Source organism: Monodon monoceros, unplaced genomic scaffold, assembly GCF_005190385.1.
Source record: "Monodon monoceros isolate NGI ecotype Baffin Bay Population unplaced genomic scaffold, NGI_Narwhal_1 Super_Scaffold_18, whole genome shotgun sequence".
NCBI classification, from domain to species: Eukaryota; Metazoa; Chordata; class Mammalia; order Artiodactyla; family Monodontidae; genus Monodon; species Monodon monoceros.
In genome coordinates, this window is record NW_021703774.1 from 143,701,618 (window position 1) to 143,729,520 (window position 27,903).

General features: G+C 40.1%; 1 protein-coding gene and 1 pseudogene across 3 annotated transcripts in view; one reads left to right on the forward strand and one right to left on the reverse strand.

Moving 5' to 3' along the window:
• The window catches only part of LOC114898481, a 555-nt pseudogene extending 47 nt beyond the window's left edge, over positions 1 to 508 (reverse strand).
• Positions 1 to 27,903, forward strand: part of TESK2 (testis associated actin remodelling kinase 2) — a 131,022-nt gene that overhangs the window by 77,244 nt on the left and 25,875 nt on the right. For all 3 annotated transcript variants that reach the window (XM_029227992.1, XM_029227995.1, XM_029227993.1), the window contains exon 4: positions 14,909 to 14,957. In XM_029227992.1, coding sequence (XP_029083825.1) covers positions 14,909 to 14,957 — 49 coding nt within the window. The remainder of the gene's footprint in view (positions 1 to 14,908; positions 14,958 to 27,903) is intronic.

Consider the following 27,903-nt stretch of genomic DNA (forward strand, 5'->3'; position numbering starts at 1 on the left):
TGCCTATCCCCAAAGCCAAAACATGGGAGAGGAAGAGAGATGGAATGAACACCTTAAGAAATTCTTCAGAGAAAATCCCCCCTTTTTTCATAGCTCCACTTTTCCTCATGCTTAAGGAAATGGAATGTTTAGGGTGCCTGAAGTGGAACTCCTTAGGTGGAACGTTTTCAGGTCTACTGAACCAGTCAGATACCCAGTCTACGATTTTCTTCAAAGAATTCACTTCTTTCTCTTCCTCTGCAATTTCTTTTTCTGTCTGAGAGCTATGGTCCCTGCTGGTGTGCATTTCCACATCAAACATGATCTGCCCAACTTCTTGTGGGGAAGGACTATCTCAGTGAGAACTGCCTCTTGAACTACTCTGTCCGGATTCATGTTGTGCATCCAAAAGAATCTTTTCCATATCTCCATTGTGGATAGAGGATGAGGAGGGTACATGTTCTAGCCCCCCATTTTTCCCATTGCCATTGTCATTGGCCTTGCTGCTGTTCATGGGGAGCTCCACCCAGGAACTGCTGAGGCCGGCTGGTTGGGGCAGAGACTGTTCACCTTCCTCACAGTTGTTGTCTGGGGCCGGCGGCTGCTGTACTGAGACGACATTGTCGCAGCAGGACCACCTGGTTCTCAGGCAGCAACACTAGACTTTGTTTCTTTTCTTTTCTTTTTTTTAACGAATATCTTGTTTTTTTATTTTTATTTATTTTTTATATTTGGCTGCATTGGGTCTTAGTTGCGGTACATGGGCTCTCTAGTTGAGGCGTGCAGGCTTAGTTGCTCTGCGGCATGTGGGAATTTAGTTCCCCAACCAGAGATCAAACCTGTGTCCCCTGCATGATTCTTTACCACTGGACCACCGGGGAAGTCCCCTGCACTTTGTTTCTTGACTGCTCCTCCCTTGTCTCTGCATCCCCTCCCTTCCCAGATTAGCAGCTGTTTGAAAGGCTTCTGTGCCAAGGAGCCCCACAAGGTCCTGCTCGGTTTCACTGGGAGGATTAAATGAAATAACATACATAAAGAACTTATCATGGGACTTCCCTGGTGGTGCAGTGGTTAAGAATCAGCCTGACCAAGTGCAGAGAACACAGGTTCAAGCTCTGGTCGGGGAAGATCCCACATGCTGCTAGAGCAGCTAAGCCCGTGCGCCACAGCTACTGAGCCTGCCCTCTAGAGCCCGCACACCACAACTACTGAAGCACGTGCGCCTACAGCCGTGCTCCACAAGAGAAGCCACCTCACCACAGGGAAGAGTAGTCCCCGCTCACCGCAACTAGAGAAAGCCTGCACACAGCAACGAAGACCCAGCACAGTCAAAAATAAAGTAAATAAATTTATTTTTTAAAATAAGAACTTATCACAATGCAAGGCACTAAATCTTAGCTGTTATTTTTATTATTGATGCTGCTATTATTATAATCATCTGAAGCACCATATAATAAGGCTGTATAGCATAAAGCTTAAGAGTTAAGGATCCAAACAACAATAAACAGATAACGTATTAAGCAAAACAAAAAGAGTTAAGGATCCAGTCCTGACTGCCATTTGCTAGTTGTGTGACCTGGGGGAAGCCACTTAATCTGTCTTCAGTTTTATCTGTAAAACAGAGATAGTAGTAGTACCTATTACATAATGTCTTCATAAGGATTAAATGAGGTAATTCCTATAAAGTATTTAGAACAGTGTCTGACACATTATAAGTGCTCAGTAAATGTTATCTACTATTATCATTATTTGTGAACTCCTTAAAGAAAGAACCATCATGTTTATTTCTATGGCCCCCACTTGATCCTCATTGCCTGGCACTGTGCTTAGTATATATGTGACAGGCCGTAAAAAAAAAAATTTAAGTGTTCTGTTTATCTATGGAGAGTACAAACCTTGCACTGAGTATTTACTTGATACCTGCCTGTTGTACTGAATTCGGGAAGAAATAAATCATTGGGAGAGTGTTTCAGAAGTATGCTCACATAATTTGAAGTTTGTGTTTATATTTTGCTATTTTGGTGTGAGTTTATGAGTAATTGTAGACTAAAGGATAAATTTGGGAAGGGAGAAGAAGCTTTTTCAGTGCTTGGGGAGACAATCTATATACTTGGATTTGTGGATTTTAGTTCTCCTGAACTTCCTGGATTTAAAAAAAAAAAAGCATTTGGGGAACATTTAAAGTCACTGCACATATATGTATTAATAGTTTTGCCTTTGTCAGGAGACTTGGTATTTTGCTGCTTGCATGGCAGTTTTGAGCAATGTGGTTTAAAATTTTCTATGAAATAAAGAAAATACAGAATGAATTCATTCTTAGTCTCATTTTACTTTCAGTTGTTATTCAAGATAGAGGATATTTTTCTCTCAGAAATCTAGGATGTTTTTATATTTATTAAACTGGTTTAATATTTATAAGCAAGCAGATCTGATTTAAACTTTTTATATATTTGTATTGTTTCACTAAGAAAAAGTAAAATTTGACCATGCACTTGATTTGTCCTTTTGTTATTATATATAGTGCTATTGACATGATCTAGTGATGGCTGCGGAATGTTTATTCTGCCTTTAGCTATCTTAAAATTGGACTATAGAAACCATGGAGAGGGCTTCCCTGGTGGCGCAGTGGTTGAGAGTCCGCCTGCCCATGCAGGGGACACGGGTTTTTGCCCCGGTCCGGGGAGATCCCACATGCCGCGGAGCAGCTGGGCCCGTCCGTGAGCCATGGCCGCTGAGCCTGTGCGTCCGGAGCCTGTGCTCCACAACGGGAGAGGCCACAACAGTGACAGTGAGAGGCCCTCGTACTGGAAAAAAAAAAAAAAAAACATGGAGAGAAAAGAGAAAGCCAGACTGAACCAGCTCTGCTTAGTGTCACCTGATGTGAGGCTCTGGTGGTTAATGTCTGTTCAGCTGAGTTTTCCTTATGAGTTTTCGAATCTATGACCTCGCACAACCAGTTTTCCATGATGTAATACCTCTAAAACATGTTTGAACTGCAGCAAGCCTTACCCAAGGATAGTACTCCTTTCTTTATGGATCTAACATTCATAGCTCTTTTGGGCCTTGAGTTCTGAGCCATTTCCCTCTCTTCTCTTTTTTGATTATTGGTAATTTTTTCTAGTCTAAGAGAGCATTGGTATCTTTGCTTTATTTGGGAGTAAGATGCAAAGCAGTTCATTTTATTTTTTTATTATTATCTTTTAATTAATTAATTAATTTATTTATGGCTGCGTTCGGTCTTTGTTGCTGCACGCAGGCTTTCTCTAGTTGTGGCGAGCAGGGGCTACTCTTCATTGTGGTGCGCAAGCTTCTTATTGCGGTGGCTTCTCTTGTTGCGGAGCACAGGCTCTAGGTGCGTGGGCTTCGTTAGTTGTAGCACACGGGCTCAGTAGTTGTGGCTCGCAGGCTCTAGAGCTCAGGCTTAGTAGTTGTGGCACACGGGTTTAGTTGCTCCGTGACACGTGGGATCTTCCTGGACCAGGGCTCGAACCTGTGTCCCCTGCGTTGGCAGGCGGATTCTCAACCACTGCGCCACCAGGGAAGCCCCACATTTTAATATTTTACTGTAGGTTTATTTCAGGCCTCTTAATTGTTTTTTTACCAAACTTTGGAGTCAGACATTTTTCTGGAAAGACCAGTACAGGTCAGAAGAACTCTTACAATATGGATGGTGCTTTTATTGCTCAAAGTTGGCAGTAGAAAGACTTTTAAAGCTAACCAGTAAGACTTTCATTAGTTTACAGATAGATAGTTTTTTATGAATCAAAATGAAATTATTATTGAACCACTGGCCTTTTTCTTCCATACTGATTGTCACAGAACAAAGCATAGGCTTTGGAGCCTAATAGATCCAGATTCCAGTACCTTCTCTAATCTTTGTCAAGTCACTTAAATACTCTGAACCTCATTTTCCTAGATGATAAAATGGGGGTAATTTCATCTCAGGTAGTACCTATAAAACACCTAGCACAGTTTCCAGGTATATTGTAGGTGAGCAGTAAGTAGTAATTTTCTTGACAGCTTTGATACAATGGCCACAGACCTCTTACTAGGTCCTGTTATGCAGAATTGAAGAGGTCCAAGTCTGACAGTAAAGTCAGTGTTTTGTTTTTCAGAATGAGGATAGATAGATATGTTTTAGACTATAATCACACCTCTCCCTCATTCTTACTTTTGAGAAGGCATAACATATAAACTTTAATGTTTAACTGTGAGCTTTATACATAACTAAGAGTTCAATAAATATTTGACCCACTGGATGTAAATGCCACGAAGGAACATAATAACATTATTATTTTCCTTATGCTTGTTTAGAAAGAGTCAAATCCCAAAGTCTATCCTAGATCTGTGAGCATTATAACATAGAATAGTGACCCATAAATTTTTTTGATTATGTATTATTTGTTTTCTATGGCTGCTGTAGCAAATTGCCACAAACCTAATGGCTTAAAACAACATAAAAGTATTATCTTACAGTTCTGTAGGTCAGAAGTCTGATGGGTCTTACTGGGCTAAATTCAAGGAGGGCTATGTTCCTTTCTGGAGGCTCTAGGGGAGAATCTATTTTCTTACTTTCTTCAGCTTCTAGAGTCTGTTTTGCATTCCTTGGCTTGTAGTCCCCTTCCATCTTCAAAGCCAGCCAAGGCCAGTTAAGTCTTTTTCACATTGTATCCCTCTGATACTGACTCTTCTGCCTCCCTCTTCCACCTTTGAATACCTCTTGTGATTACATTGCACCCACTTTGCTAATCCAGGATAATCTCCCTAATTTAAAGTGAGCTGATTAGCAGTCTTAATTCCATCTGCAGTTTAATTTATTCTACTTGCCTACTAACATAACATATTCACAGGTTCTAGGGATTAGAACATGGACATCTTTGGATATCTTCTGTCTTCCATAGTATCCCATTAGGAAAATATTTTTGAGCACATCCCCAGGTGCTACGATCAACCCTTATTAAATATTAGTAAAACTTAATTTCTCTTTTTCATATTAAAAAAAAAGTAAAAGTTCTAATTTTCTTTCCATTCTTCAGTCTTGCTCATTCCCCAGTTTTGGAGACTGCTGGCTAATAGTAGGGCCTTGAAAGGTCCTGCCTTGGAATAAGGTTTTTTTTTTTTTTTTTTGGCGGTATGCGGGCCTCTCACTGTTGTGGCCTCTCCCATTGCTGAGCAACAGGCAACAGGCTCCGGACGCGCAGGCTCAGCGGCCATGGCTCACGGGCCCAGCCGCTCTGCGGCATGTGGGATCTTCCCGGACCGGGGCACGAACCCGTGTCCCCTGCATCGGCAGGCGGACTCTCAACCACTGTGCCACCAGGGAAGCCCTGGAATAAGAATTTTAACTTTTAATTGAATTCAGTAAATATTTACTGAGCAGTAACTATGAACAAGGCAGTATTTAAGGTATATATAGAGACACAAAAGCTTGTTTCTTACTCATGTTCCAGTCCAATGCATGTTGCATGGAGGTTGAAGGGGAGCTCTTTTTAACCTAGGACAGGGCCTCAGTTTCCTCTACTGGGTCTTCTGCATCTGCTGGCAGATGAAGGAATAAAGTATGGAGGACAGTGTTGAGGTTTTTAATGGGACAGGCCTGGAAATAATCACTTCTGCCCCTATACCGCTGGCCAGAACTCAGTTTTATGGTCTTAACCAACTAGGAAATGTAGTCTACTTCAGGAGGAAAAAAGGAAGTGAACAAGTAGCCATTCCCTTCCATACGTAACATCCCTGCCCTCAAGAATCCTCTGACTGAGTGGAAGAGGTGGACGTAGCTAAAACATGTAGAAGGCAGGCCTGATAAGTGTTACAATAGAAGTTTAAATGGAGTGATATGAGTGTATAGGGAAGAGAAAGATTAATTTTGATTAGAAAGGTAGACTCATTCTAGCAACAAAATGCAAGTGGAAATGGGAGAATTCAGGACATATTTAGGAGAGGCAGGTTATATAACTGAAATGTAGAGAATGCAGGTCGATGTAATAGATAAGGTAAGAGAGGTTGGGGTCAGATCATTCAGACTCTTGAATAACACGCTAAAGAATTTGGACTTTGATCAGGGACTGTGAGCTGCCACAACAATTTTTTGAGTAGCCAATAGCTTCTTAAGTGGAGGGGTTGTGTCTTAATCATTTTTATATCCTTTTTATAACTATATGGAGAGGTAATATAGCATTGTGGTTAAGAGCACAGACTTTGGGGAAAAAAAAAAAAAAGCACAGACTTTGGGAATTCCCTAGCAGTCCAGGGGTTAAAACTCCACGCTTCCATTGCAGGGTGCGGGTTTGCCCCGTTCGGGGAACTAAGATCCCGCGTGACACGTGGTGCGGCCAAAAAAAAAAGAGAGAGAGCACAGACTTTGGAACCCACTGTTTAGTTTTGACTCCTGGCTCTGCCACTTATTAGCTGTTATGACTTTGGGCAAGTTACTTAATTTCTCTGAGCCTGTTTCTTCATCTATATGATTAGGTTAATAAAAGTGTTACTTCGTTGGGTTATCGTGAGAATTAAATGAATACAACGTAGGACTTACCTGGTGGCACAGTGGTTAAGAATACGCCTGCCAATGCAGGGGACGTGGATTCGAGCCCTGGTCCGGGAAGATCCCACATGCCACGGAGCAACTAAGCCCGTGCGCCACAACTACTGAGCCTGTGTGCCACAGCTACTGAAGTCCGCGCACCTAGAGCCCGTGCTCCATAGCAAGAGAAACCACCACAATGAGAAGACAGCGCACAGAGGCAAAGAGTAGCCACCGCTCGCCACAGCTAGAGAAAGCCCACGTGCAGCAACAAAGACCCAACACAGCCATAAATAAATAAATAAATAAATTTATTACAACAGTGAATATAACATAAAGTACTTAGAGCAATGCCTAGATGGTAAGCGCACTTTGAGTTAGTTGTTATCATAATTATTATGATCATTACCAGTGCCTGGCACACAGTGGCACTCAGTAATTTTTGAGTGGTCAGAGTTGTGTTTTAAATTATCCCGCAAGTGTTTATATACTGTCATATGCCAGGCAAGGGAATTCTATTAAGAAGCTTATAGTCTAGTAGGGGAGATATAAGGCATATTATAAAACAGTTAAAGGTAGAAAATGATGATGCTATAGCAGTGTGGTGTTGATGGAGTGCCTTGGTAATTCAGAAGCATGCTCGGTCAAAAATACTTCTACTTAGAGGGAGCCAAAGTCTCTGGTCAAAGTCTAGTTTACCAGTAGTATCAGAGTTGGGAGTTTCCTGTTGTAGTCTTACTAACTTTAGAGTAGTGATCAGCTAGCTATCCTTGGTCTACACTGAGCCTTGCCACTCAACATATAAGTCCATAGACCAAGCAGCATTAGCATCACCTGGGAGCTTTTTAGAAATTCAGAATTTCAAGTGCCCCCTGACCTATAGAATCTAAGTCTGCAGTTTACATGATTTCTGGGTGATCTGTTTCCACATTAAAATTTAGGAAGCACTGGTCTAAAAAAATCAAAAGCAACGTGAATGTGTGTGTAATCTGAAATTAAAAATAACAAAGTTGAGTAATCTAATCACTCACTCTCAAGCATATCCATTAAGAAAGTGCTCCCTTCCCAAGCTAAGTAATTTTACCTTGCATGATTTTGGTAGTGGAGAATAAGAATCAATCAGAATGTAACTTTTTTTAGATCCTGTCTCTTACCAAAAGTGATTTTAAGCCTCAGCCACAGTTTAGATTTTCATTAAAGAAGCAATAAAAATTTCCGTAAAAACTTATTGTTGATATTAAATGCTTTTCTAGGCATAAATCTCTTCCCTGTTAAGGATGAGTAATATTTCCCTTTTAGAGTATATTCTGTTTATAGCAACTGGAATGATTAACTCTGCTCAAGCTCTTCTTCCAATATAAAGCTAATGCCTGTCTCAACTTGCCAGCTCTGTAACACCATTTTCGACATGGTGGTGGTGGGGAGGAAGTGAGGGTGAGGAGGCCTGGCAGAAAAGTTTCACATAGAGGTAGAATTGTGCGACACCACTGTGATGCGGCGATGAGAGTAGGAAGTGGGGAAGACTGTCACATGAAGCCAGTGCCTGCCTGAATGTGTCATCTGTGACATCTCTGTGGATGATGTGGTCATAGTGACGGTGGGTCTGGGGGGAAGGGAAGCAAGGGTGTATCACACCCAAACCAAATACTTTCAGCTTCTAGGAGATCCATAACTAGAATGTAGCCATTGTTTTGCTAGTAGAATCCTATTGCCTAGCTTCTATATAAATATTTGATTAAATAAAGTAAACACCTCTTGGCTTTCCAGCCTTGTACCTGCCTCTAAATGTTCTTTCTTATAAAACGAGTTTACATTGTGAAGCTAATTTGGTGATTACTGCTTTTTCATTCAAGAAATGCTTGTTTAGCATCTTACGTGCAAAGCATTGTATGTCAGGCACTGTATATAGAAATAAATTAGATGAGATCTGTACTCTTAAAAACCTTTCTTATATTCCAGTCTGGAGAAGAAGCCAGAAAGGTTAAGAGAAGAATAGCTAACATTCTCTAGTGCTTATTATGTTCCAGGAGCTCAAGTTGTCTCATTTTATCTTCACAATAACCATATAGGTTAGGTAATATTAACATTACCATTTTGCATGTGGAAAACTCTGAAATACAGAGAGGTCATCAGTAAGTGGCAGAGCCAGGATTCAAATCCAAGTAGTCTGACTCCACACCCTGGACTACTTCACTTATGCTAATGAGCAATCTTTCAAAGAAGGATGTTAGGAGTACTGGGGGGCAGGAAAAGAGAGAAAGAGTACTGATGTTTACTGAGGGCATCCTGGAGATCATTGTAGAGAAGATGAAATTTTAGCTGATCCTAGAAGGATAATTTTCAGTAAGTAAATGAAGTCTTCCAGCTCAGGGAAGAGCTTTAACTTAAGTTTCCAGGTCATAAAAATCATTCATGCGGGGCTCCCCTGGTGGCGCAGTGGTTGAGGGTCCGCCTGCCGATGCAGGGGACACGGGTTTGTGCCCCGGTCTGGGAAGATCCCACATGCCGCAGAGTGGCTAGGCCCGTGAGCCATGGCTGCTGAGCCTGCACGTCCGGAGCCTGTGCTCCACAACGGGAGAGGCCACAACAGTGAGAGGCCCGCGTACCGAAAAAAAAAAATCATTCATGCCTTTCAACAAGTCTTTACTGAGAGCTTCCTTACTGTGTGCAAGGTACTATACTAGGTGCTAGAAATACAGAGATAAATAAAACTCTGAATCTTCCAGAGTAAGGAAAGTTACAAGAGAGTAATGTGGGCAGAAGGCAGGTTATAATGAGTTTAGCAACGAAGGAAGGTTAAAGATATGTAGATAGTGTATGTAACCTTAAAGTTTGGTTACAAGTGCAAAGAGTGTATTAGGATCATATTTTAGGGAGAGGGACAAGGGAAGCATTTTTTAAGATGGGTAAATTTAAATATATTTGTAGGATAGCACCAGAGGAAAGGGAGAGATGAGTGAAGAATAAGGCTCATGGGAAAGTGTGAGCTTCCAAAGATAAACTGGAGCAAATCATGGAAAGTTTCAAGTGCTGTGGTAAGGAATTTTGACATTATTCTATAGGCAGAAGGGAACCATTGAAGATTTATAAAGAAGGAAATGACATATTTTGTGTTTTGAAAAGGTAACTCTAATAGCCATGTAAGGGATGGCATAATTTAGAATCATTAATAATAACAAAATAAAAAACAATTAACCTTTATTTGATCATAGGCTAGACATTGCTAAACATTGTCCCTGAAATATCCATTTAACCCTCCTAACAATCCTTTAAGGTAGTGTTATTTTCAGGTCCATTTTTTTTCAGATAAGGAAATGGAGATTTATAAAGGTTAAGTAACTTGTTTTAAGTTCCCCTAGGTGGATATGGATAGATTTCTCTGCTCTAGTGTAAAGGTGAGCAAACTCTTTCTGTAAAGGACTAGATAGTAAATGTTTTACTCTTTGCAAGCCATACAGTCTCTGTCACAACTATGCAACTCTGCTGTTGTAGCACAAAAGCAGCCATAGAAAATACCATGTCTGTTCCAATAAAACTTTATGAAAACGAGTAGTAGGCCATAGTTATTAACCACTGTTAGTGCCCATTATAGTTTAGAAAGCTGTAGTGAAGGAAGAAACGTAGCTTATTGTATTTTACTTTACCTCTTTTTGCTATGGAGGGATAATGAGAATAGAATTATCCTTAGGTAGGAATACCATTTAATCTCAGAGAAGCATCCTTTCTGTAAGAGGTTCACTAGAAACTGCTATTTTTAAAAAATTTTTATTTATTTTTGGCTGCATTAGGTCTTCGTTGATGCACGCGGGCTTTCTCTAGTTGCGGTGAGCAGGGGCTACTCTTTGTTGCAGTGCACAGGCTTCTCATTGTGGTGGCTTCTCTTGTTGTGGAGCATGGGTTCTAGGCGCGTGGGCTTCAGTGGTTGCAGCACGTGGGCTCAGTAGTTGTGGCATGCGGGCCCTAGAGTGCGCAGGGTTTAGTAGCTGCGGTGTGTGGGCTCAGTATTTGCAGCACATGGGCTCTAGAGCGCAGGCTCAGTAGTTGTGGCGCATGGGCTCAGTTGCTCCGCAGCATGTGGGATCTTCCTGGACCAGGGATTGAACCTGTCATCCCTGCATTGGCAGGCAGATTCTTAACCACTACGCCACCAAGGAAGTCCCTAGAAACAGCTATTTATGCATACAATTTAACCACATTCTGCAAAACACCTACTTAACCTTTTATTACAATTGCTTTCCAACAGAATTACTCCTAGAATGAAAATTCTGTGAGAGAAGGGACTTTGTTTTATTCACTGTCCTGTCCCTAATGCCTTACAAATAGTGGCCATTCAATAAATAGTTGTTGAATAAATGAATGGAATACTGACTGTCATAATTCCAGTGATTGGGGAGTTGTACGAACACTTAGAGAACAGTGACCTATTTTTAAGATACCTCTACAGTAAAGAAGATGTGGTATATATACACAATGGAATATTACTCAGCCGTAAAAAAGAATGAAATAATGCCATTTGCAGCAACATGGATGGACCTAGAGATTATCATACTAAATGAAGACAGAGAAATACAACTGTCATATGATATCGCTTATATGTGGAATGTGAAAAAAAATGATACAAATGAACTTATATACAAAAATAGAAATAGACCCACAGACATAGAAAATAATCTTATGATTACCAAAAGAGAAGGGTGTGGGGGAAGGAGTTTGGGATTAATATATACACACTACTAAGTATAAAATATAAAACCAAGAAGGACCTACTATATGGTGCAGGGAACTATACTCAGTATTTTGTAATAAACTCTAAGGGAAATGAATCTGAAAAAGTATATGTATATATATGAATCACTTTACTGTACATCTGAAAGTAATACAACATTGTAAATCAGCTGTACTTCAATAAAAAAATTATTACCAAAAAAATAAAATAAAATAAAATGTCTTTAATAAGAATAAAGAAGATACCTCTATAACTGCATCTCCCCTAGATTGATTGTTTTCTCATTTATCTTGCCTGGATTTCTTTTGCTCTAGTACAGCTTCCTATCTTTTACCCAACTAGTTTGTGATGTTAACTGCAACTTTCAGATACTCTATCTGCATAGCTTATAGACGCTATACTGTGCTGGCCAGAAACATTCAGGAGTCCAGATTCAGTCTTCCAGCACTCTGTGTTACTTATGTTCATTATTCTTTAGACTTTTACCTGTCCCACATTCCTCCCCTCATTCTCTTCTGTATTAGATAGTTAGTTTCATAGTAAAGAAACTGACAGATGAATAAAGTTAAATGTCCCACTTTTACAAAGCAGAGGGTGGAGGTAGGGACAATGGATGGGGAATGGAGGGGAGAGTAGGCATACATAGAAACCAGCTTCTGCCCAGCCACCTGTGACCAAATTGGATTCTTACCTGGTCCACTTCTAAGTTATAATTATGAAAATGGCTTACATTTTTTGAACTCTTACTATGTACCAGTCACTGTGCTATGAACTTTACATTCATTATTTCATTCAGTCTTTCCAACAACCTTACTTTGTGGACACTATTATCCTGTTTTACAGAGAGGGAAACTAATGCTTGCCTAGTAAAGAGTGGAGGTGGGATTTGAACCCACACCATCTCACTTCAAAGCTCTTTTAACTACTCTGTTATTTCGCTCCCTATTTATTCCCAAGCCAGAGGTAAGTTTCAGCTAGTCATTGGAACCTGCATCCTATTTTCCGTACTACCTAGATATTTCCTTGGGTTCTTTCCTTTCTCAAGTCCCCACCGTGTCTCTGGATGCACTTAGAGAAAACCAGTGGTCCAGAAACCACCTCTTGGAGAAACTCTGAAATTTCCACATTAGTAATTTTGGTTGAAGCAGCATGTCTTTAAAACTCTGCTGTGATGTTACAGCGACCAGGCATTCTCCCTCACTTTCTTTTCACTCAACAATTATTTACTGAGTGAGCAAACTATTTGCTAGGCACTGTTAGGTGCTTGAGCACAGGGAAGAATATGACCTGGACTCTGCCTTCCTGGAACTTTATGGTCCTTTCCAGCACAGTTACTGCTGTGCCTTCACTCTTACTTTAGTCAGTCTCTTCCCTTTCCTTTGCCCTTCTAAACTAGAACTTACTTGGGACCTGTGGATATTGTTAATGAGACTTCCTTCTTGACAACCCAAGCCCCAAGTGTCACTGACTTTATGTCATTTATTTTCTTCTACTTTATAATCATCAGTCATAATAATTGATTTATGATTTTTATTTAAAAATTATTTTTATATATAAATGTAGCCTGTTGGTTGAAAAAACTTCAAATATGACATAAGTATGTGCACTAAAAAATAAAAATCACCCTTTTCTCCCTCAGTACCATTTATTATTAATGCTTCTAGACATTTTCTATTAATATACAAAATTTTCTTTTACACAATGGGATTTTAAAGCTCGATGTTTTCATTTAATGGTATATTTTTAGTATGTTCTCATGTCAGTGCATAAAGTTTAATTCATTCTTTTTAATGCTATATAGTATTCCAATCTATGAATAAAGCCATAAATTTTAAAAATATTTATTTATTTTTGGCTGTGTTGGGTCTTCGTTGCTGCGCATGGGCTTTCTCTAGTTGGGGCAAGCAGGGGCTACTCTTTGTTGCGGTGCGCGGGCTTCTCATCGCTGTGGCTTCTCTTGCTGTGGAGCACGGGCTCTAGGCGTGTGGGCTTTAGTAGTTGTGGTGCGTGGGCTCAGAAGTTGTGGCCCACGGGCTCTAGAGCACAGTCTCAGTAGTTGTGGAAACACGGGCTTAGCTGCTCCGCGGCATGTGGGATCTTCCTGGACCAGAGCTCAAACCCGTGTCCCCTTCATTGGCAGGGGCATTCTTAAACACTGCGCCACCAGAGAAGCCCTATACCATAAATATTTAGCAAGTTTTTATTGGTGGGTATTTAGATTCACATACACCGGTGAAGTAGATGTCCTTTTATGTGAATTTTTGCTCACCCAAATTGAGTATACTTGTAAGATAAATTCCTAGAGGTGGAATTGTTGGAGCAATTAAAATTTTTGCTAGATGTGATCAATTAATTACCCTTTGAAAAAGTTGGGCCAAGAGCTCAACAGTGTTTCCTATCCCAGTTTCCTTACCTTCTGGACAACATTGAGCTTTAGCATTCTTTTTTTTTTCCGGCTGTGCCGCGCGGCTTACGGGATCCTAGTTCCCTGACCAGGGACTCAACCTAACCACTGGACCACCAGGGAATTTGCCAAGCATTATCATTCTTAATCTTTGTTCATTGATAGATTTAAAAGGTAGTATCTCCTGTTTTAGTGTACATCTCTCTAATTATGAGGGAATTAGAGTACATTTTGATATTATTAGCCCTTTATTATTTTTGTGTGAGTTACACATGTACCTTTTGCTTATTTTTCTACTGGGTTCTTTTTAAAATTACATACTTAGAAGAGTTCTTTTTATGTCAAGGAAGTTAGCCCTTTGTCATCCAGCCAATGCGGGTGCTCCCAACCCGTTTGTTGTTTGTAAATTACAGACCGTCAGATTGGGTAGTTCAACCTACTTACTTTCTAGGTGAGGAAACTGAGCCCCATAGGGTTAGTGACCTTTCTGTGTGTGTGAGCACGTAGTCAGATAATGGCAGAGCTAAACCATCACCAGGTTTCTTTGCTTCCAGTTTGGTGCTTGTTCCATTATACCATGCTGTTTTTAAAGGCTTGCTCCCCTCCCTCTTCTACCATTGCTTTTTTTTTTTTTGCTGTATGCGGGCCTCTCACTGTTGTGGCCTCTCCCATTGCGGAGCACAGGCTCCGGACGCGCAGGATCAGTGGCCATGGCTCACGGGCCTAGCTGCTCCGCAGCATGTGGGATCTTCCCTGACCGGGGCACGAACCCGTGTCCCCTGCATCGGCAGGCGGACTCTCAACCACTGTGCCACCAGGAAGTCCCTACCATTGCTTTTTACCACTAGGTCTTGCCACAACCAGATGTTTCATGATAAACTTAGAAAGTTACAGGAGTGCTATCAAGGTTTGTTATACAGCAGGGGTCCCCAGGCCATGGACCGAGGACCAGTACCAGTCTGCGGCGTGTTAGGAACCGCACAGCAGGAGGTGAATGGCAGGCGAGCGATCCAAGCTTCATCTGCCACGGCCCAATGCTCCCCATTGCTCGCATTACCACCCGAACCATTCCTCCCCCACCCCACCCCACCCCACCCCCTTCCCGGGAAAATTGTCTTCCACGAAACCCATTCCTGGTGGCGAAAAGGTTGGGGACCGCTGTTATACAGGAACCCAGTAGACTTCACAGGTATTGGATTGTCTTGCATGTGCAACTACACTAGTTATGTTCATGTCCTTTTCATTTGTTTAAAAAAACATCTGTTTCGTTTTGTAGGTTCATGGGTGTGTGTGTACATCAAGGACAATTGCATGCACTCACAGAGGTAAGACTTCAATGAGCGTGTTGTAGTGACTTCTTTGCCTTAGTTTCAGCATGTATGGTTCCACTGTAATTGTTACTGGCATATGTACGCAAAATATGTGTGCATTTATGGTTATGCAAAAATGGCATGTTAACAATGTTTTCTTCTGTAGCCTGGGGACAATGGCCATATCTATTAATACTCTTGGATTCCCTAATAACACGTGGTGAGTTCTCGGGGAATGAGTGCTCAAATATTATATTGGTTCTTGCTGCCCAGATGACCCCCTCCTAAACTAAAGGATGGCATCACTTGGCTGCAAACTCTATCATGGCAACAAATTCCCAGACTACCCAGAAATTTGTGGTGTCCTGATCTAAAATTCCACTGCTGCTGCTCTAGTTTCCTGATTGAAGGAAACTACTCCTTGGAGAATTTACATCTTTATTCTCATTTCATTTTCAGCCTCTTATAGGCAGGTAAATATGTGGTAGTCATTACTCAGCCTCTGAGGACCAGAGAATCCTCTCTGGAACAAAGGCTTCCCAAATTCAGGTACTGGGTTACCAACTTCAGAATTTGCTTGGGTGCTTCTTAGAAGCACAGATTCCTGGAATACTCTAGGTTTACTAGGTCTTCAGAGGGCCCATATGTATTCTTGAAAGCTCTTCAGATTATTCTAATGAGCATCTAGGTTTGAGAATCTATGTTCTAGAATGTTTTCACATTTCTCCTTGAGAAGTACCAAAACACAAAGTGAAGAAATTTAGGAAGGAAAATTGTTTAACAGAATTTGCAAGAGCATTGGTTTCCTGCTGGCTTGGTACCTGGTATTAATCGTTAATATCTTATCAAGGAGGGTCCCGTGTGCCTTACCCTATGTCTTTTTTCTCAATTACTGAGGATACCGGAATGTGAAGTGTATGTAGCTATGTCCTGCCTCTTATATGGAAGACCAAAGAAAGTGGGTTAGTGAGGTAGTGAAGAGCATGGGCTCTGTAGTATTGATTGCCTAGGTTTGAATCTCCCTGTGCTGCAGTGTTTTCACTTGTAAAACGGGAATAATGATAGTAGTACCTATCCCAGGGAATCTAGATAGGGAAGAGGACTATAGCTGGGCCCTAAAGTATTTGAATTTTAAAAGTCTGGGGTAAAAGGCAGATCGAAGAGTAGCTAGGGAGATAGGAAGAAAACCCAGGAGTGTGTTGGCCTGGAATGGAAAGGAAGGGGTTTCAAGGAGGAAGGAGTAATTATGTAATTGTGACAAGTAACTGTTGGTTAGATCATGACCTCACAGTGATATTGTGAGGATGAAATATAAAACGCTTATTTAACACAGTACCTGGCATGTAGTGATTGCTTAATACATTTTAACTATTACAGCTTTTATTAACAGTGACTAGTCCCTCCTGAACTCCTTGAATTGTCAGTATTTTTCATTTGGTACTTAGTTCTGTACTACTGTTAATGTCATTAGATTTTTAAAAAATTTTACAAAGTATAACATAACAGAAAAGCACACATGAAAAGTGTGCATCTCACTAGGTTTTCACAAATGAACACACCCATAACCCGCATCCTGGATCAAGAAACATTTTCTGTGTATTTCTTTTCTCAGAAGTAAGTCTATAAATTCCTCAAAGACAAAACTCTGTCCTCTCAAGCCTTCTATCCACTAAAGCTCTGGCACTAATAAACTAATAAACACTTGTAAAAGTATTTGTTGCACTCTGTTTATATCACTGTTTTCTGAAACATGAGTTCATTGGAAGGGCTTGTGTGTTGGTTTTACTGACAAAGAAGAACATGCTTTGAAATCTGTGATCATGTCTCAAGTTTAAAAGTGGGTGTAGTAGAAATGGCAGAAATGTATGATCATAATGCAACATTCTTTTGGCCATGTTGCACTTAAATAATATTTTCTGTTGCTTATTAGCTTGTTTATAGCCATATACAATATACAGTAAGTGCTTTGTGAGTATATTTCCAGTATCATTAATGAGATATTGATATAGTTTATGATATTAACAATCTTTATTATGATGTTAATAGGCTGAAGGCCGTGAGGCCCAAATATCCAAATGTTCTTGCTTGTTTTCAGAAGGGGATCAGCAAAGGCCATCATGCCATAGATTTCTGGAGACTCCTAGGTTTAATTGCCTTATAATTTGACTTGACAGCACAGCTATTGGTTTCACTAAGGATCATAAAAATAAATTACTAATAACATCAAGCATACTGCTTGGAACTTGGATGATATTTAGTAAATATTTCTTGGTTGGCAGAATGCCTGCCCTCCACAGTAATGTGAGCACCATTCCTTATTTCTCTTAAAATAGTTTACCAATAATTATAGGAGACAAGCATAGCTCTTATTAATGCCTATAAAGTATTGATATTATTAAGAAGAATATTTCTCATATACAATGGTGATATAGACATTTCTGGGCTTCAGCCATTTCCACAAGTCTTCATTGTAATTGTAGACATTAATTGAACTTGGAACAGTAAGACATTTAGGTGTGTTTTCTTTAAACTACCTATAGTAAGGATAGACTTCTAAGTTTTTAAGCAAATGAGTATTTGTTAAAGAGAAAGAAGTTGATAAAAGATCAGGTAGGGCTTCCCTGGTGGCGCAGTGGTTGAGAGTCCGCCTGCCGATGCAGGGGACACGGGTTCATGCCCTGGTCCGGGAAGATCCCACATGCCGTGGAGCGGCTGGGCCCATGGGCCATGGCTACTGAGCCTGCGTGTCCAGAGCCTGTGCTCCGCAATGGGAGAGGCCACAACAGTGATCAGGTAGAGGGACTTCCCTGGTGACGCAGTGGTTAAGAATCTGCCTGCCAACGCAGGGGGCACGGGTTTGATCCCTGGTCTGGGGAGATACCACATGCCGCGGAGCAACTAAGCCCATGTGTCACAACTACTGAGCCCGCGTGCCACAACTGAACCTCTGACACCCAGAGCCCATCTTCGCAACGAGAAACCACCACAATGAGAAGCCCGTGCGCTGCAACAAAGAGTAGTCCCCGCTCACCACAACTAGAGAAACCCTGTGCAGCAACAAGGACCCAAAGCAGCCAAAAATAAATAAATAAATAAATAAATGTTCCTTTAAAGAAAAAAAAAAAGATTAGGTGTAGAACCTTTTGAGTTTAATAAGTTGAATTAAGAATCTAAAAGTGTGTCTTTGACTCAGAAGACCTAACCTTATCTTTCATTTGGTCACAAATATCAAGGAAGTGGAAATCTTTGGTTTTTAAAGACAGAAAATATAACCGTATGGTCAGTTAGCTATTGCTGTATAATATCCAGCCACAAAACCATGCAACAGTAAACATTTATTTCTGATACCTCTGCAGGTTCAGCTAAGCTGAGCTGGGCCCAGTTGGGCAGTTCTGCTGCTCTCACTTTTGCTCACTCATGCATCTGCAGGTCAGCTGGTGGTCTGCTCTAGGCTGGGCTTTGTGGGGCACTTTGCTCCAGCTGTTTCTCATTCTCTTCTGGGACCAGTGGGCTAACCTGGACATGTCCTTTTTAAGATGAAACCAGAATAGCAAGAGTATGCTAGCCCATTTGCACAAGTGCTTTTCATGATTCTGCTTATCTTCAAGTTTGCTTGGCCAACATCCTGTTGGACAAAGCAAGTCACATGCCCGAGTCCACACTGGGAGCATACTGCAAAGTTACATGTCAAAGGACAGTGATTCAGTAAGGGGTGAAGAATTGGAACCTTTGTTTGCAATTTCCCATACCCTATAAATATCCCAGTCAGCACATCATAATTATTTGTCTTTTCTACCCTACTTGAGGGTAAAGACTTTGCTCTCATTTTAAAAATTATAACTACCAGTTACTAAACTCCCACTATGGGCTAAGTGCTATGCTTGGTGTTTTATATATTAGCTATAATTCTCACAATTCTACAGTCCTATTTCCTCCATTTTATAGATGAAAAAACTAAGGCTGAGAGAAATTAAATGATTTCCCCAAAGTAGGATTTAGATCCAGGTTCATCTGACTTCAAACCCTGTACTGTTTCCATTACAACATGATGTCCTTAATTCACGTCTGTATTCTTCATAGTGCTGAGCACAGGTTCTTGTATGTGTAGCATGTGTAGTATTTGTAGAATTCGATTCTGACTAACTTTGAATATTTTGGGTTATTTGGGAAAGCTGTTTTCTGGTTACTGGATATATTAGAATGTATTTGGGTACAAGTAACAGAAAATAGTTAAATGGCCTTAAGCAACAAAAGGACATGTAAACTGGAATTCCAGCAGTTTATTAGGTTAGGGGTTGGTTTAATTCAACAGCTAAATAGATGTTATCCAGAGACACCCCCCACCACCACCCCTTTCCATCTCTTTGTTCTGTGCTTACATTGTCAGCTTCACCCTAAGGTTGGCTGTCATTCATAAAAAGTGGCTGCCACCAACTTACATGCTATATGTTTTCTCTTCTATATTCAAGATGGGGGGGGCTGTCAAAGAAAGAGAGGAGAGAGAGATGCTTCCAGACAGATTATACGACATCTCATAATTTTTTTTGTGCTTTTTGTTTTTGTTTTGTTTTTATTCTTGTTTTTTAGTTTGTTAAGAAAAGCACAAAGAGGGAAATATCCTCATAATCAAACAGTCTTTGTGCAGAACCTCTTAGTGCCTAGAAGATTGGGAATTTGGGGGATGAGTAGGGTATAAGGTTATGGGGCAGGGGCCTCAAGTGACAATACTCTGGTCCAGGGAGTCAGCAAAAGAATTGCTTGGCGGGTAGGATGTTTTGGGGTCTTTCTTGCCATTTCTGCCATGGAGAAACTATTCTTTTTTCCACTGTGGCAATGAGAACCACTTAGCTATAAACAGAGCAATTGCTTGGCCTCTTTACAGCGAAGTCACCTCAGCCAGGTAGATACTTGGTACTGAAAGAAATGCTCTTCCCTCATGAGGGAATGGTCAGCCCTGCAGGTGGCTGAAGAGAATTTTTTAATTCACATAGCCCTCATCCTCTTCTCACTCACCATTTCCACCCCAACTCTACACCTTCTTTCTTAAAGCAGAGTTACTTTGGAAACTCCTTGTTTATGTGGGTTGATATGTGTTGTTTCTGAGTCGGTTTCTGTCAGACTTGTAAGAAGCCTTATATAATCAGAGAGCTTACAATGAAAGGAAACTCTGTGGGTTCAGTGACCAAACTCATGCATTATTTATAAAAATGAGCAGCCAGACCCCGATTCTAGTTTCTTGGTGTGCAGTGATATTGCCATTAGTTTTGCCTGCTGCTTTTCTTGCTTTTGTGTGACCCAGTACAGAGTATTCTCCTGGCCTTATTTACCTTGAGCCAAATGCAAAGTTGTCTGGTGCCTGCCTTGGGTTAACTTTGGCAGCATACCCATACCCTATCTTTCAAGCATGTGGCTGCTTTTCCTGTCCCTAATATATCTTTGCTTCAATTTGATATGCTACTACATGAGTAATCTTCATTAGGCATACTTTGATAATGTGATGCTTCTGTTTAAAAACTTCCGTTTAGCATTCTAGACTCTCTCTAATCGGATTTCAGAATTCAAATTGCTCCCTTTAGTTGGGTGGGTCTTTTTGCTGTCTTCTACACATGCTGGCCTTAGATATGCCTTCCAGGACCCTTGTCTCTCTTCTCCCTTCCACTTTCCAAGTTATGTCAAATCCCTCTAGTGGAACTCAGTCTCTTAAATAGGGTCTGTATAATGCCCCGTGTGGCTGGGCCCATAGTATATATAAGAAAGCTGAATTAACTCCAGTGGAAAGAGCCAAAAGTCAAAAATAGTGTGAAATGTTACATCTCAAGTCCTTTCACAATTAGAAGTTTATTTCATTTATACTTGTAAAAATAGCTAAAGCATTCCTATTAATACATGTTGGCATCTTCTTTACTTTTGAAAAAAGTAGCTTCTGTTTAACTTTTTGGTTTGGTCATTTAGTAATAAAGAAATCTCTAAATAAATTGTGGTACATGTTTTCTGCCCTTATTTTTAGTAACTCCCTAAGACATTTGAGAAATAAGAATTTGCGGTTGGCAGTTTAACCCACAAATAATAGAAGAGTTCATTTCGTTTACTTTATTCTTAAAGAAGTTTTCCCCTGACTTGCTAGCTTGCCTCCAGCTCATTTAGTCATTCAAAAAAAAAAAAAAATTACTGGCTCTCACTATGTGTCCAGCACTATTCCAGGTACTGGGAATATAATAATGAACAAATAATGATCTCTACCCTCATGGAAATTACATTGTAATGAGCAGGGGGTGGGCAGGGGAGTTAGATTAAACAGGAAAACAAATTGTAATATATATGGTGTTTTGTGCTGTGGGGTTTGCAATTTTGAATATGTGGATAGGGGAAGTATCACAGAAGAGACAAAAATTAAGGAGGTAATGGAGCTAGCTATGTGAATATCTGGGGAAAGAGTGTTCTAGGCAGTGGGAACAGTAAGTGCGAAGGCATAGAGGCAGAAATGCCTGGTGCTGAATGTGGTCGAAGAACTCCAAAGACGGTGATGTGGCCTCAGCAGAGAGAGTAAAAAAGAATAGTAGTAGATGAAGGTAAGAGAGGAAACATGGGCCAGAGCACGTAGTGTCTTACAGACCATTGTAAGAGTTTCAGCTTTTACTCAGGGTGAATTGAGAAGTCTTTGGAGGTTTTTGAGTAGAGTTGTGACATGATGTAACTTACCTTTTAACAGAATCACCCTGGCTACTGTGTGGTGAATAGACTGAAAAGGAGGCAAGGTTGAAAGCAGGAAGACTAGTTAAGAGAGACTATTGCAACAGAGTCCATGCAATAAATAGAGACTATACCAAAAAAAGTGAGAAATGATGGTAACTTGGACCAGAGTGGTAGCAGTGGACCTTGTGATTCTGGATCTATTTTGAAAGCAGAGAAAACAGGCTTTCCTGATGCATTCGGTGAGAGGTTTGAGAAGATGAAATAACTCAAGGATAACCAAGGTTTTTGGCCTGAGAATCTGAAGGATAGAGTTGCTGTTAATGGAGATGGGGAAGACTACAGGAGGTACAAGATGGGAAATGATCAAGAGGTCAGTTTTGAACAGGTTGAGTTTGAACCTGTTCAAGTTCAAGTTGTCTCCAAGTGGAAATAACTTTATAGAACATTGGGATTCCACGGAGTACTCTGAATGATACCTTCCTTGTGCACATTCCTGTTTCTGTTTATCAGCTTTTTCACTAGAAAATATTTTATTGATTTAGAAGGAGGCGTTTTTCAACTGCTGTATTACTTCCCGAGTAATAATAATGAAAATCTTTAAGTCATTTTTCTTATTTCAGTGTGCCAGGTCCTGCTAAGCCTCTCCCTTGGCGGTGGGGGTGGGGATAAATTAGCGTACAATCCCATGGAATATATGCTATTTTCCCCATTTTACAGGTGAGAAATCTGAGGCTCAGAGAGAAATTAATTTATCTGAGGTCTCTTAGCTAAGTAGTGGAGCTAGGATTGAGTCAAGTTCCACCTGACTGTAATCCAGTTTACTCGACTTTAAGCTCCTTGATCCTGGCTATTTTGTTCACTGCTGAATCTTCAATGGAGAGAGGGTGGTCTCCCAATATACCTCTCACACATTCCTACTATTCAAGGGCATTTCAGCATTCCTACACCTGATACCTAATTACTGTCTGTACCTTCTGTGTTTACTTGCTCTTTATGTTGGTCTTTTCTTGTTATCGTGGTCACCATTGCTTGCTTATATAGTAAATTCTTAGATCAGTGATTTCCAAAGTGAATCATAAGCTTTTCTTTCCTCAACATGCTCATTTTAGCTCATTTCACCTTCTCATAGAAATTGCTTGTGTCTGTTTCCTACTCAACAAATAATTATTAAGCAGACACTTTGTGTCAACGGCCAGTTTAGGTGAACTTCAAAAAGGAGAAGTTGTTCTGTGAAGGGGCAGAAAAGTTGTTTAAAGCCTTCTGTAATACTTGGCACAAGTAGCTACTTCATACATGTTTCTTAAATGAATTACTAACTTGTAAAAGTATTAGTTGAGTGCTTAGCTTTTCTACAAATGATAGTTCTCTTTTCCTTCATCCCTGATCTCTCCCATTTTCTACATCTTCTCAGTCACCATGACCTAACCATTTTACCTCTTACTACCCTGAATGCATTTACCTTAGGCCAGTTCCTTCTGCCATTGCCATCTCTTTCGCCACAACCTTCTAAACTAGTCTCCCTGTCAGTTTTGTTCCTCACCTTAAATCCATACTGTCCATATTGCGAGCCAGAGTGGTCCTTTTAAAATACAGATCTCTTTTTTAACCATCTTAGCAATTTTTAAGTGTACAATTCAGTAGTTAGTATTAAATATGTTTTTATTGTTGTGCAACAGATTTCTGGATCGTCTTCATCTTGCAAAATTGAAACTCTATACTATTAAACAACTCCCCATTTCCCCCTTCCTCCAGTCCCTGGTAACCACTATTCTATTTTCTGTTTCTATGATTCTGACAATTCTAGGTACCTCAGAAAAGTGGAATCACACAGTATTTGTCTTTTTGTGACTGGCTCATTTTTCTTAGCTTAGTGTCCTAAAGGTTCATCCATATTGTAACATGTGACAGGATTTCCATTCTTTTTAAGCCTGAATAATATTCCATTGTAAGTATATACATACTATATTTTACTTATCTATTCATCTGTCAATGGACATTTGGGTTGCTTTTACCTCTTGACTATTGTGAATGATACTGCTTTGAACGTAGGTGTGCATATGTCTCTCTGAGACCCTGTTTTCAGTTTTTTTGCAAATATACCCAGAAGTGGAATTGCTGAATGATGTAATAGTTCTATTTTTAATTTTTTGAGGAACCACCATACTGTTTTCCATAGCTATTATACCATTTTACAGTCCCACCAATAGTGCACAAGGGTTCTAATTTCTCCACATCCTTTTTTTTTTTTAATAGTTGCATTCTAATGGGTGTGAGGTGATATCTCACTGTGGTTTTCATTTGCATTTCTCCATCTCTAATTTGTTGCAGAGACTATCCTTTCCTTTGATACATGAGGGTGTATTTCTGGGCTTTCTATTCTATTCCATTAGTCTATATGTCTGTCTTTTTGCCAACACCACAGCGTTTAATACAAATCTAATTTTGTTTTTCCCTGCATAAACCCTTCTATGGCTCCTCATTGCCCTCAGGTTAAAGTCAAAACCTCTAATCCTGGTACTCATTATCTCTGTGGCCTCACTGCTCATTCTTCTCTGACCTGTTGGTTCTTGTCTCAGTTGTGCACTACAGCTGTACTGAACCTCTTTCTCTTTCAGTTCCACAAATGGGATGTGACCCTTTCCACCTTCGGGTCTCTGCACCAGCTCTTCCCTCTGCCTAGGACACAATCCTTCCATCTCCCAATGGTCTGGCCAACTCCTATTTAACCTTCAGGACTCAGCTTAGATATTACTATCTCTGGGAGCCTTTTCTAATCTCCCAAGATTAGTTAGGTACCCCTCCTACACGCTCCCATAATACAATAGTATTTACCATTGACTTTAATTCACTGTTTGCTTGTGTATGTAGTTTATAAATTCCTTGACTGTTTTGTTTGCATTGACATCCACTGGGTCCTGTATAGTGCCTGACAATGATAGCTGCTTATCATATATTTTTTAATACCATCTTTAAAAATTTTTTAATTAATTAATTAATTTATTTGGGTTGTGCCAGGTTTAGTTGTGGCACGTGGGATCTTTGTTGCGGCATGCAGGATCTCTAGTTGTGGCATGTAGGATCTAGTTCCCCGACCAGGGATTGAACCTGGGCCCCCTGCATTGGGAGCACAGAGTCTTAACCACTGGACCACCAGGGAAGTCCCTCATCATATTTGTTGATTGAATGAATAAATGAATAATCAGTGGCATTTTCTGGTTCAAAAGCATTCAGTGATTTCCTCGCTGATTACAGTATAGTTTTGTAACCTTAGTTGCTTACCAGAATTGCTTAGGAGCTTTTTAGAAAGTGCAGATGCCAGGACCTCACACAAGGCCTATTGAGTTAAAGTCTTGGGTGAGGCCCAGGCATCTGTTTTTAAAAATAAATTAATAAAGTGCCATAAGTTATTTTGATGCACAGCCAGTGTTAAAACATGGAACTCAGGATTAACTCTTAGCCTGATATTCGGTCCTCTGTGCTCTAGCATCATCCTGCCTTTTTTTCTTCTAGTTCTCCTCCTCTTTAACAAGTACTCTATAACTCAGGCAAACTGGGTTTAATGTGTTTACTAAACACTGTGTGTTTTCCTGCCTCTTTATTCATATTATTTCTTCAGCCCAGAATACACTCTTTGCCTTTATCCTATAGAAATCTTCCCTCCCTTCAAGACTTGGCTCAAAGTCCACTTATTCCTCCATAAAACCTTTCCTGATTCTTTCTCTGCCACTGCTAAACCTCCGTACCTCTCCCTTATGTAGTCAAAATGTTTCCCTCCATTGACCTTCTCTTACACTTTTTTTGACACCTCTTTTTAAACATTTTGCCATATATTAAAGTTATTTTTGCTTTAGTTTCCCTGCACAAGTGTAAGCTCCTAGAATAGAGGAGGAACCCAGGCTTCAGGGTCAAAAGACTTGGGTACAAATCCAGGTTCCACCATTACTAGTTGAATAACCATAGACAAGTTATTTAAATCTCTGGGCTTGATTTCCTCATTCATAAGAAAAGGATGACAGGGCTTCCCTGGTGGCGCAGTGGTTAAGAATCTGCCCGCCAATGCATGGGAAACGGGTTCGAGCCCTGCTCCAGGGACATCCCACCTGCCGCAGAGCAACTAAGCCTGTGCACCACAACTACTGAAGCCTGCGCGCTCTAGAGTCTGTGCTCGGCAACAAGAGAAGCCTGCGCACTGCAATGAAGAGTAGCCCCTGCTTGCCGCAACTAGAAAAAGCCTGCGTGCAGCAACGAAGACCCAACACAGCCAAAAAATAATAATAAATAAATAAAAATAAATAAATTTATTAAAAGAAAGAAAAGGATGACAGAATGTTTCAAGATCTTGCAAAGTTCAAATGAGGTAACTGTGAAAGTGCTATGTAAAACCAGTTGCTGGCTATTATATAATGGCAGGGATAGTGTCTTACTTATCTGTATGCTCCTAATCTCCCAGCAGTACCTTGTGTTTAGGACACTCATTTATAGACATTGGCTGAATGATTGAATAGGGAGAAAGGAAGCAAACAACAAACACTTTATGTCATCTAAAAAGTGAAGTTGAGGTAAATTTTCCAATGCATTTTAGTACCTGTATGAATGGCTGGAACTCTTGCCTCATGAATGGAGTAATTTCTAAATGGCCTCTTATGTTGTTCAATTGTAAGGCCTCTTGCATAGTCATCCTTTTCCTCTGTAACTAATTTGCTCAACAATTTCTTTTCTACCCAGATTAGCTAGTCAATCAAACATATGTTTCTGGTACACCCAGAAGGAACAGAGCCGAGCACTAACTTACAAATAAAACAACAGACATGTTACTTACCTGATAAGTCTTCAAGTCAACTAAGGTGTTTGGATAAGAAAATATTTCATTTTTTTAACCAATAATTTATTGTACTTGGCAGTATCAGGGACACTTTTTAAAAAAAATAACATTTTTCTGATTATAAAATCATAATACTTGTTAGAGAAATAGCTCATATATCTGGAATGTAAAGTTTTGCATGCATTTTCTTTTTTTCATCCTATGACAACCCTGTGAGATATAGCTATTATGATTGCTATTTTATATAAAAAGAAGCTAAGAATTAGATTAAATAATAACTGAAAAGCTCTTTTTCCACTTTTACCTACTTAACTCAATTTTCAAGTCTTAGTTTAAATTTTCACTTTACTGTAGTGGCTTTTCCCAGTGATCTCCCTGCATCTAGATCGTTACTTAGATTATTATTCTCTTTGATAGCACTCTTTCCTTTTTCATTGTAGCACATCTCATAACATATAGATCTTCATTTATTTGAATGTTTGTTTATTGTCTCTCTCATATGTCAGTTCCAGTAGGACTGGGACCATGTTCTGTTTTGTTTACCACTAGCAACAAATAGGTAACAGGTCATTGAAGAGCTTGGGGTTCTTGGGGTGGAGGAAATAGCAGGCTTCCTCAGGCACTGCCGTTTTATTAAGCTCAGGAAGCTAAAGATCACATTCTTAGATGTTGGAAAGTTGGAGTATTGGTTAGAGGGCACCACCGTTAAGGAGGACAGTTGTGTTTAGTATGATTATTCTCTTCCCTAACTATTCTCTTCATAAAGCTAATATGGGTTACTTTGGCCCCTTGGCAAGGATGTTATAGAAGGACTTCAATTGTATGATGTGGGGCTTAGAATGGACTGCCTTTCAGATCTATCCCATCATATTATATTGTTATTCCATACCCTTGGGCATTATTTTCCTCATGAGTATGTACCTTTGAAAAAACTGTTGATCCATCCATGAGATAAGTAAGGACAATGTATATATGCTGATACTGACTAGCTTATCCTGTACATAAGGTCATAGAAATACTTTTCTGAGAATACCTAAAAGAAAAGGAGATACTCATGAAGATTAGGGAGGAGAAGAAGATTAAAAATTTGAGAGAAAGAGGCTGGATCATACAGGGCCTTATAGGCCATGGTGAGTATTTTGAATTTTGTTTTAAATACAGCAGGAAGCAGTTGAAGGATTTTAGACAGGAGAGTAGTAGGATACAATTTCCATTTTAAAATAGCACTTTGGCTGCTCTGGAGAATTGACTGTAGAGGGACGGAAGTGAGGGCAAGGAGACCAGTGAGGAGAAACGTATAGATTATATGAGAGATGTGGGTAGCTTGAACTGCGGTGGTATCTGTGAAGATTTTTAAAGATCTGTTTTAGAAATAGAAAGACAAGGTCTTGTGACTTAGGTAAGAAAGAAGAGTGAGGAATCAAATGATGCCCATTTTCGGGCTTC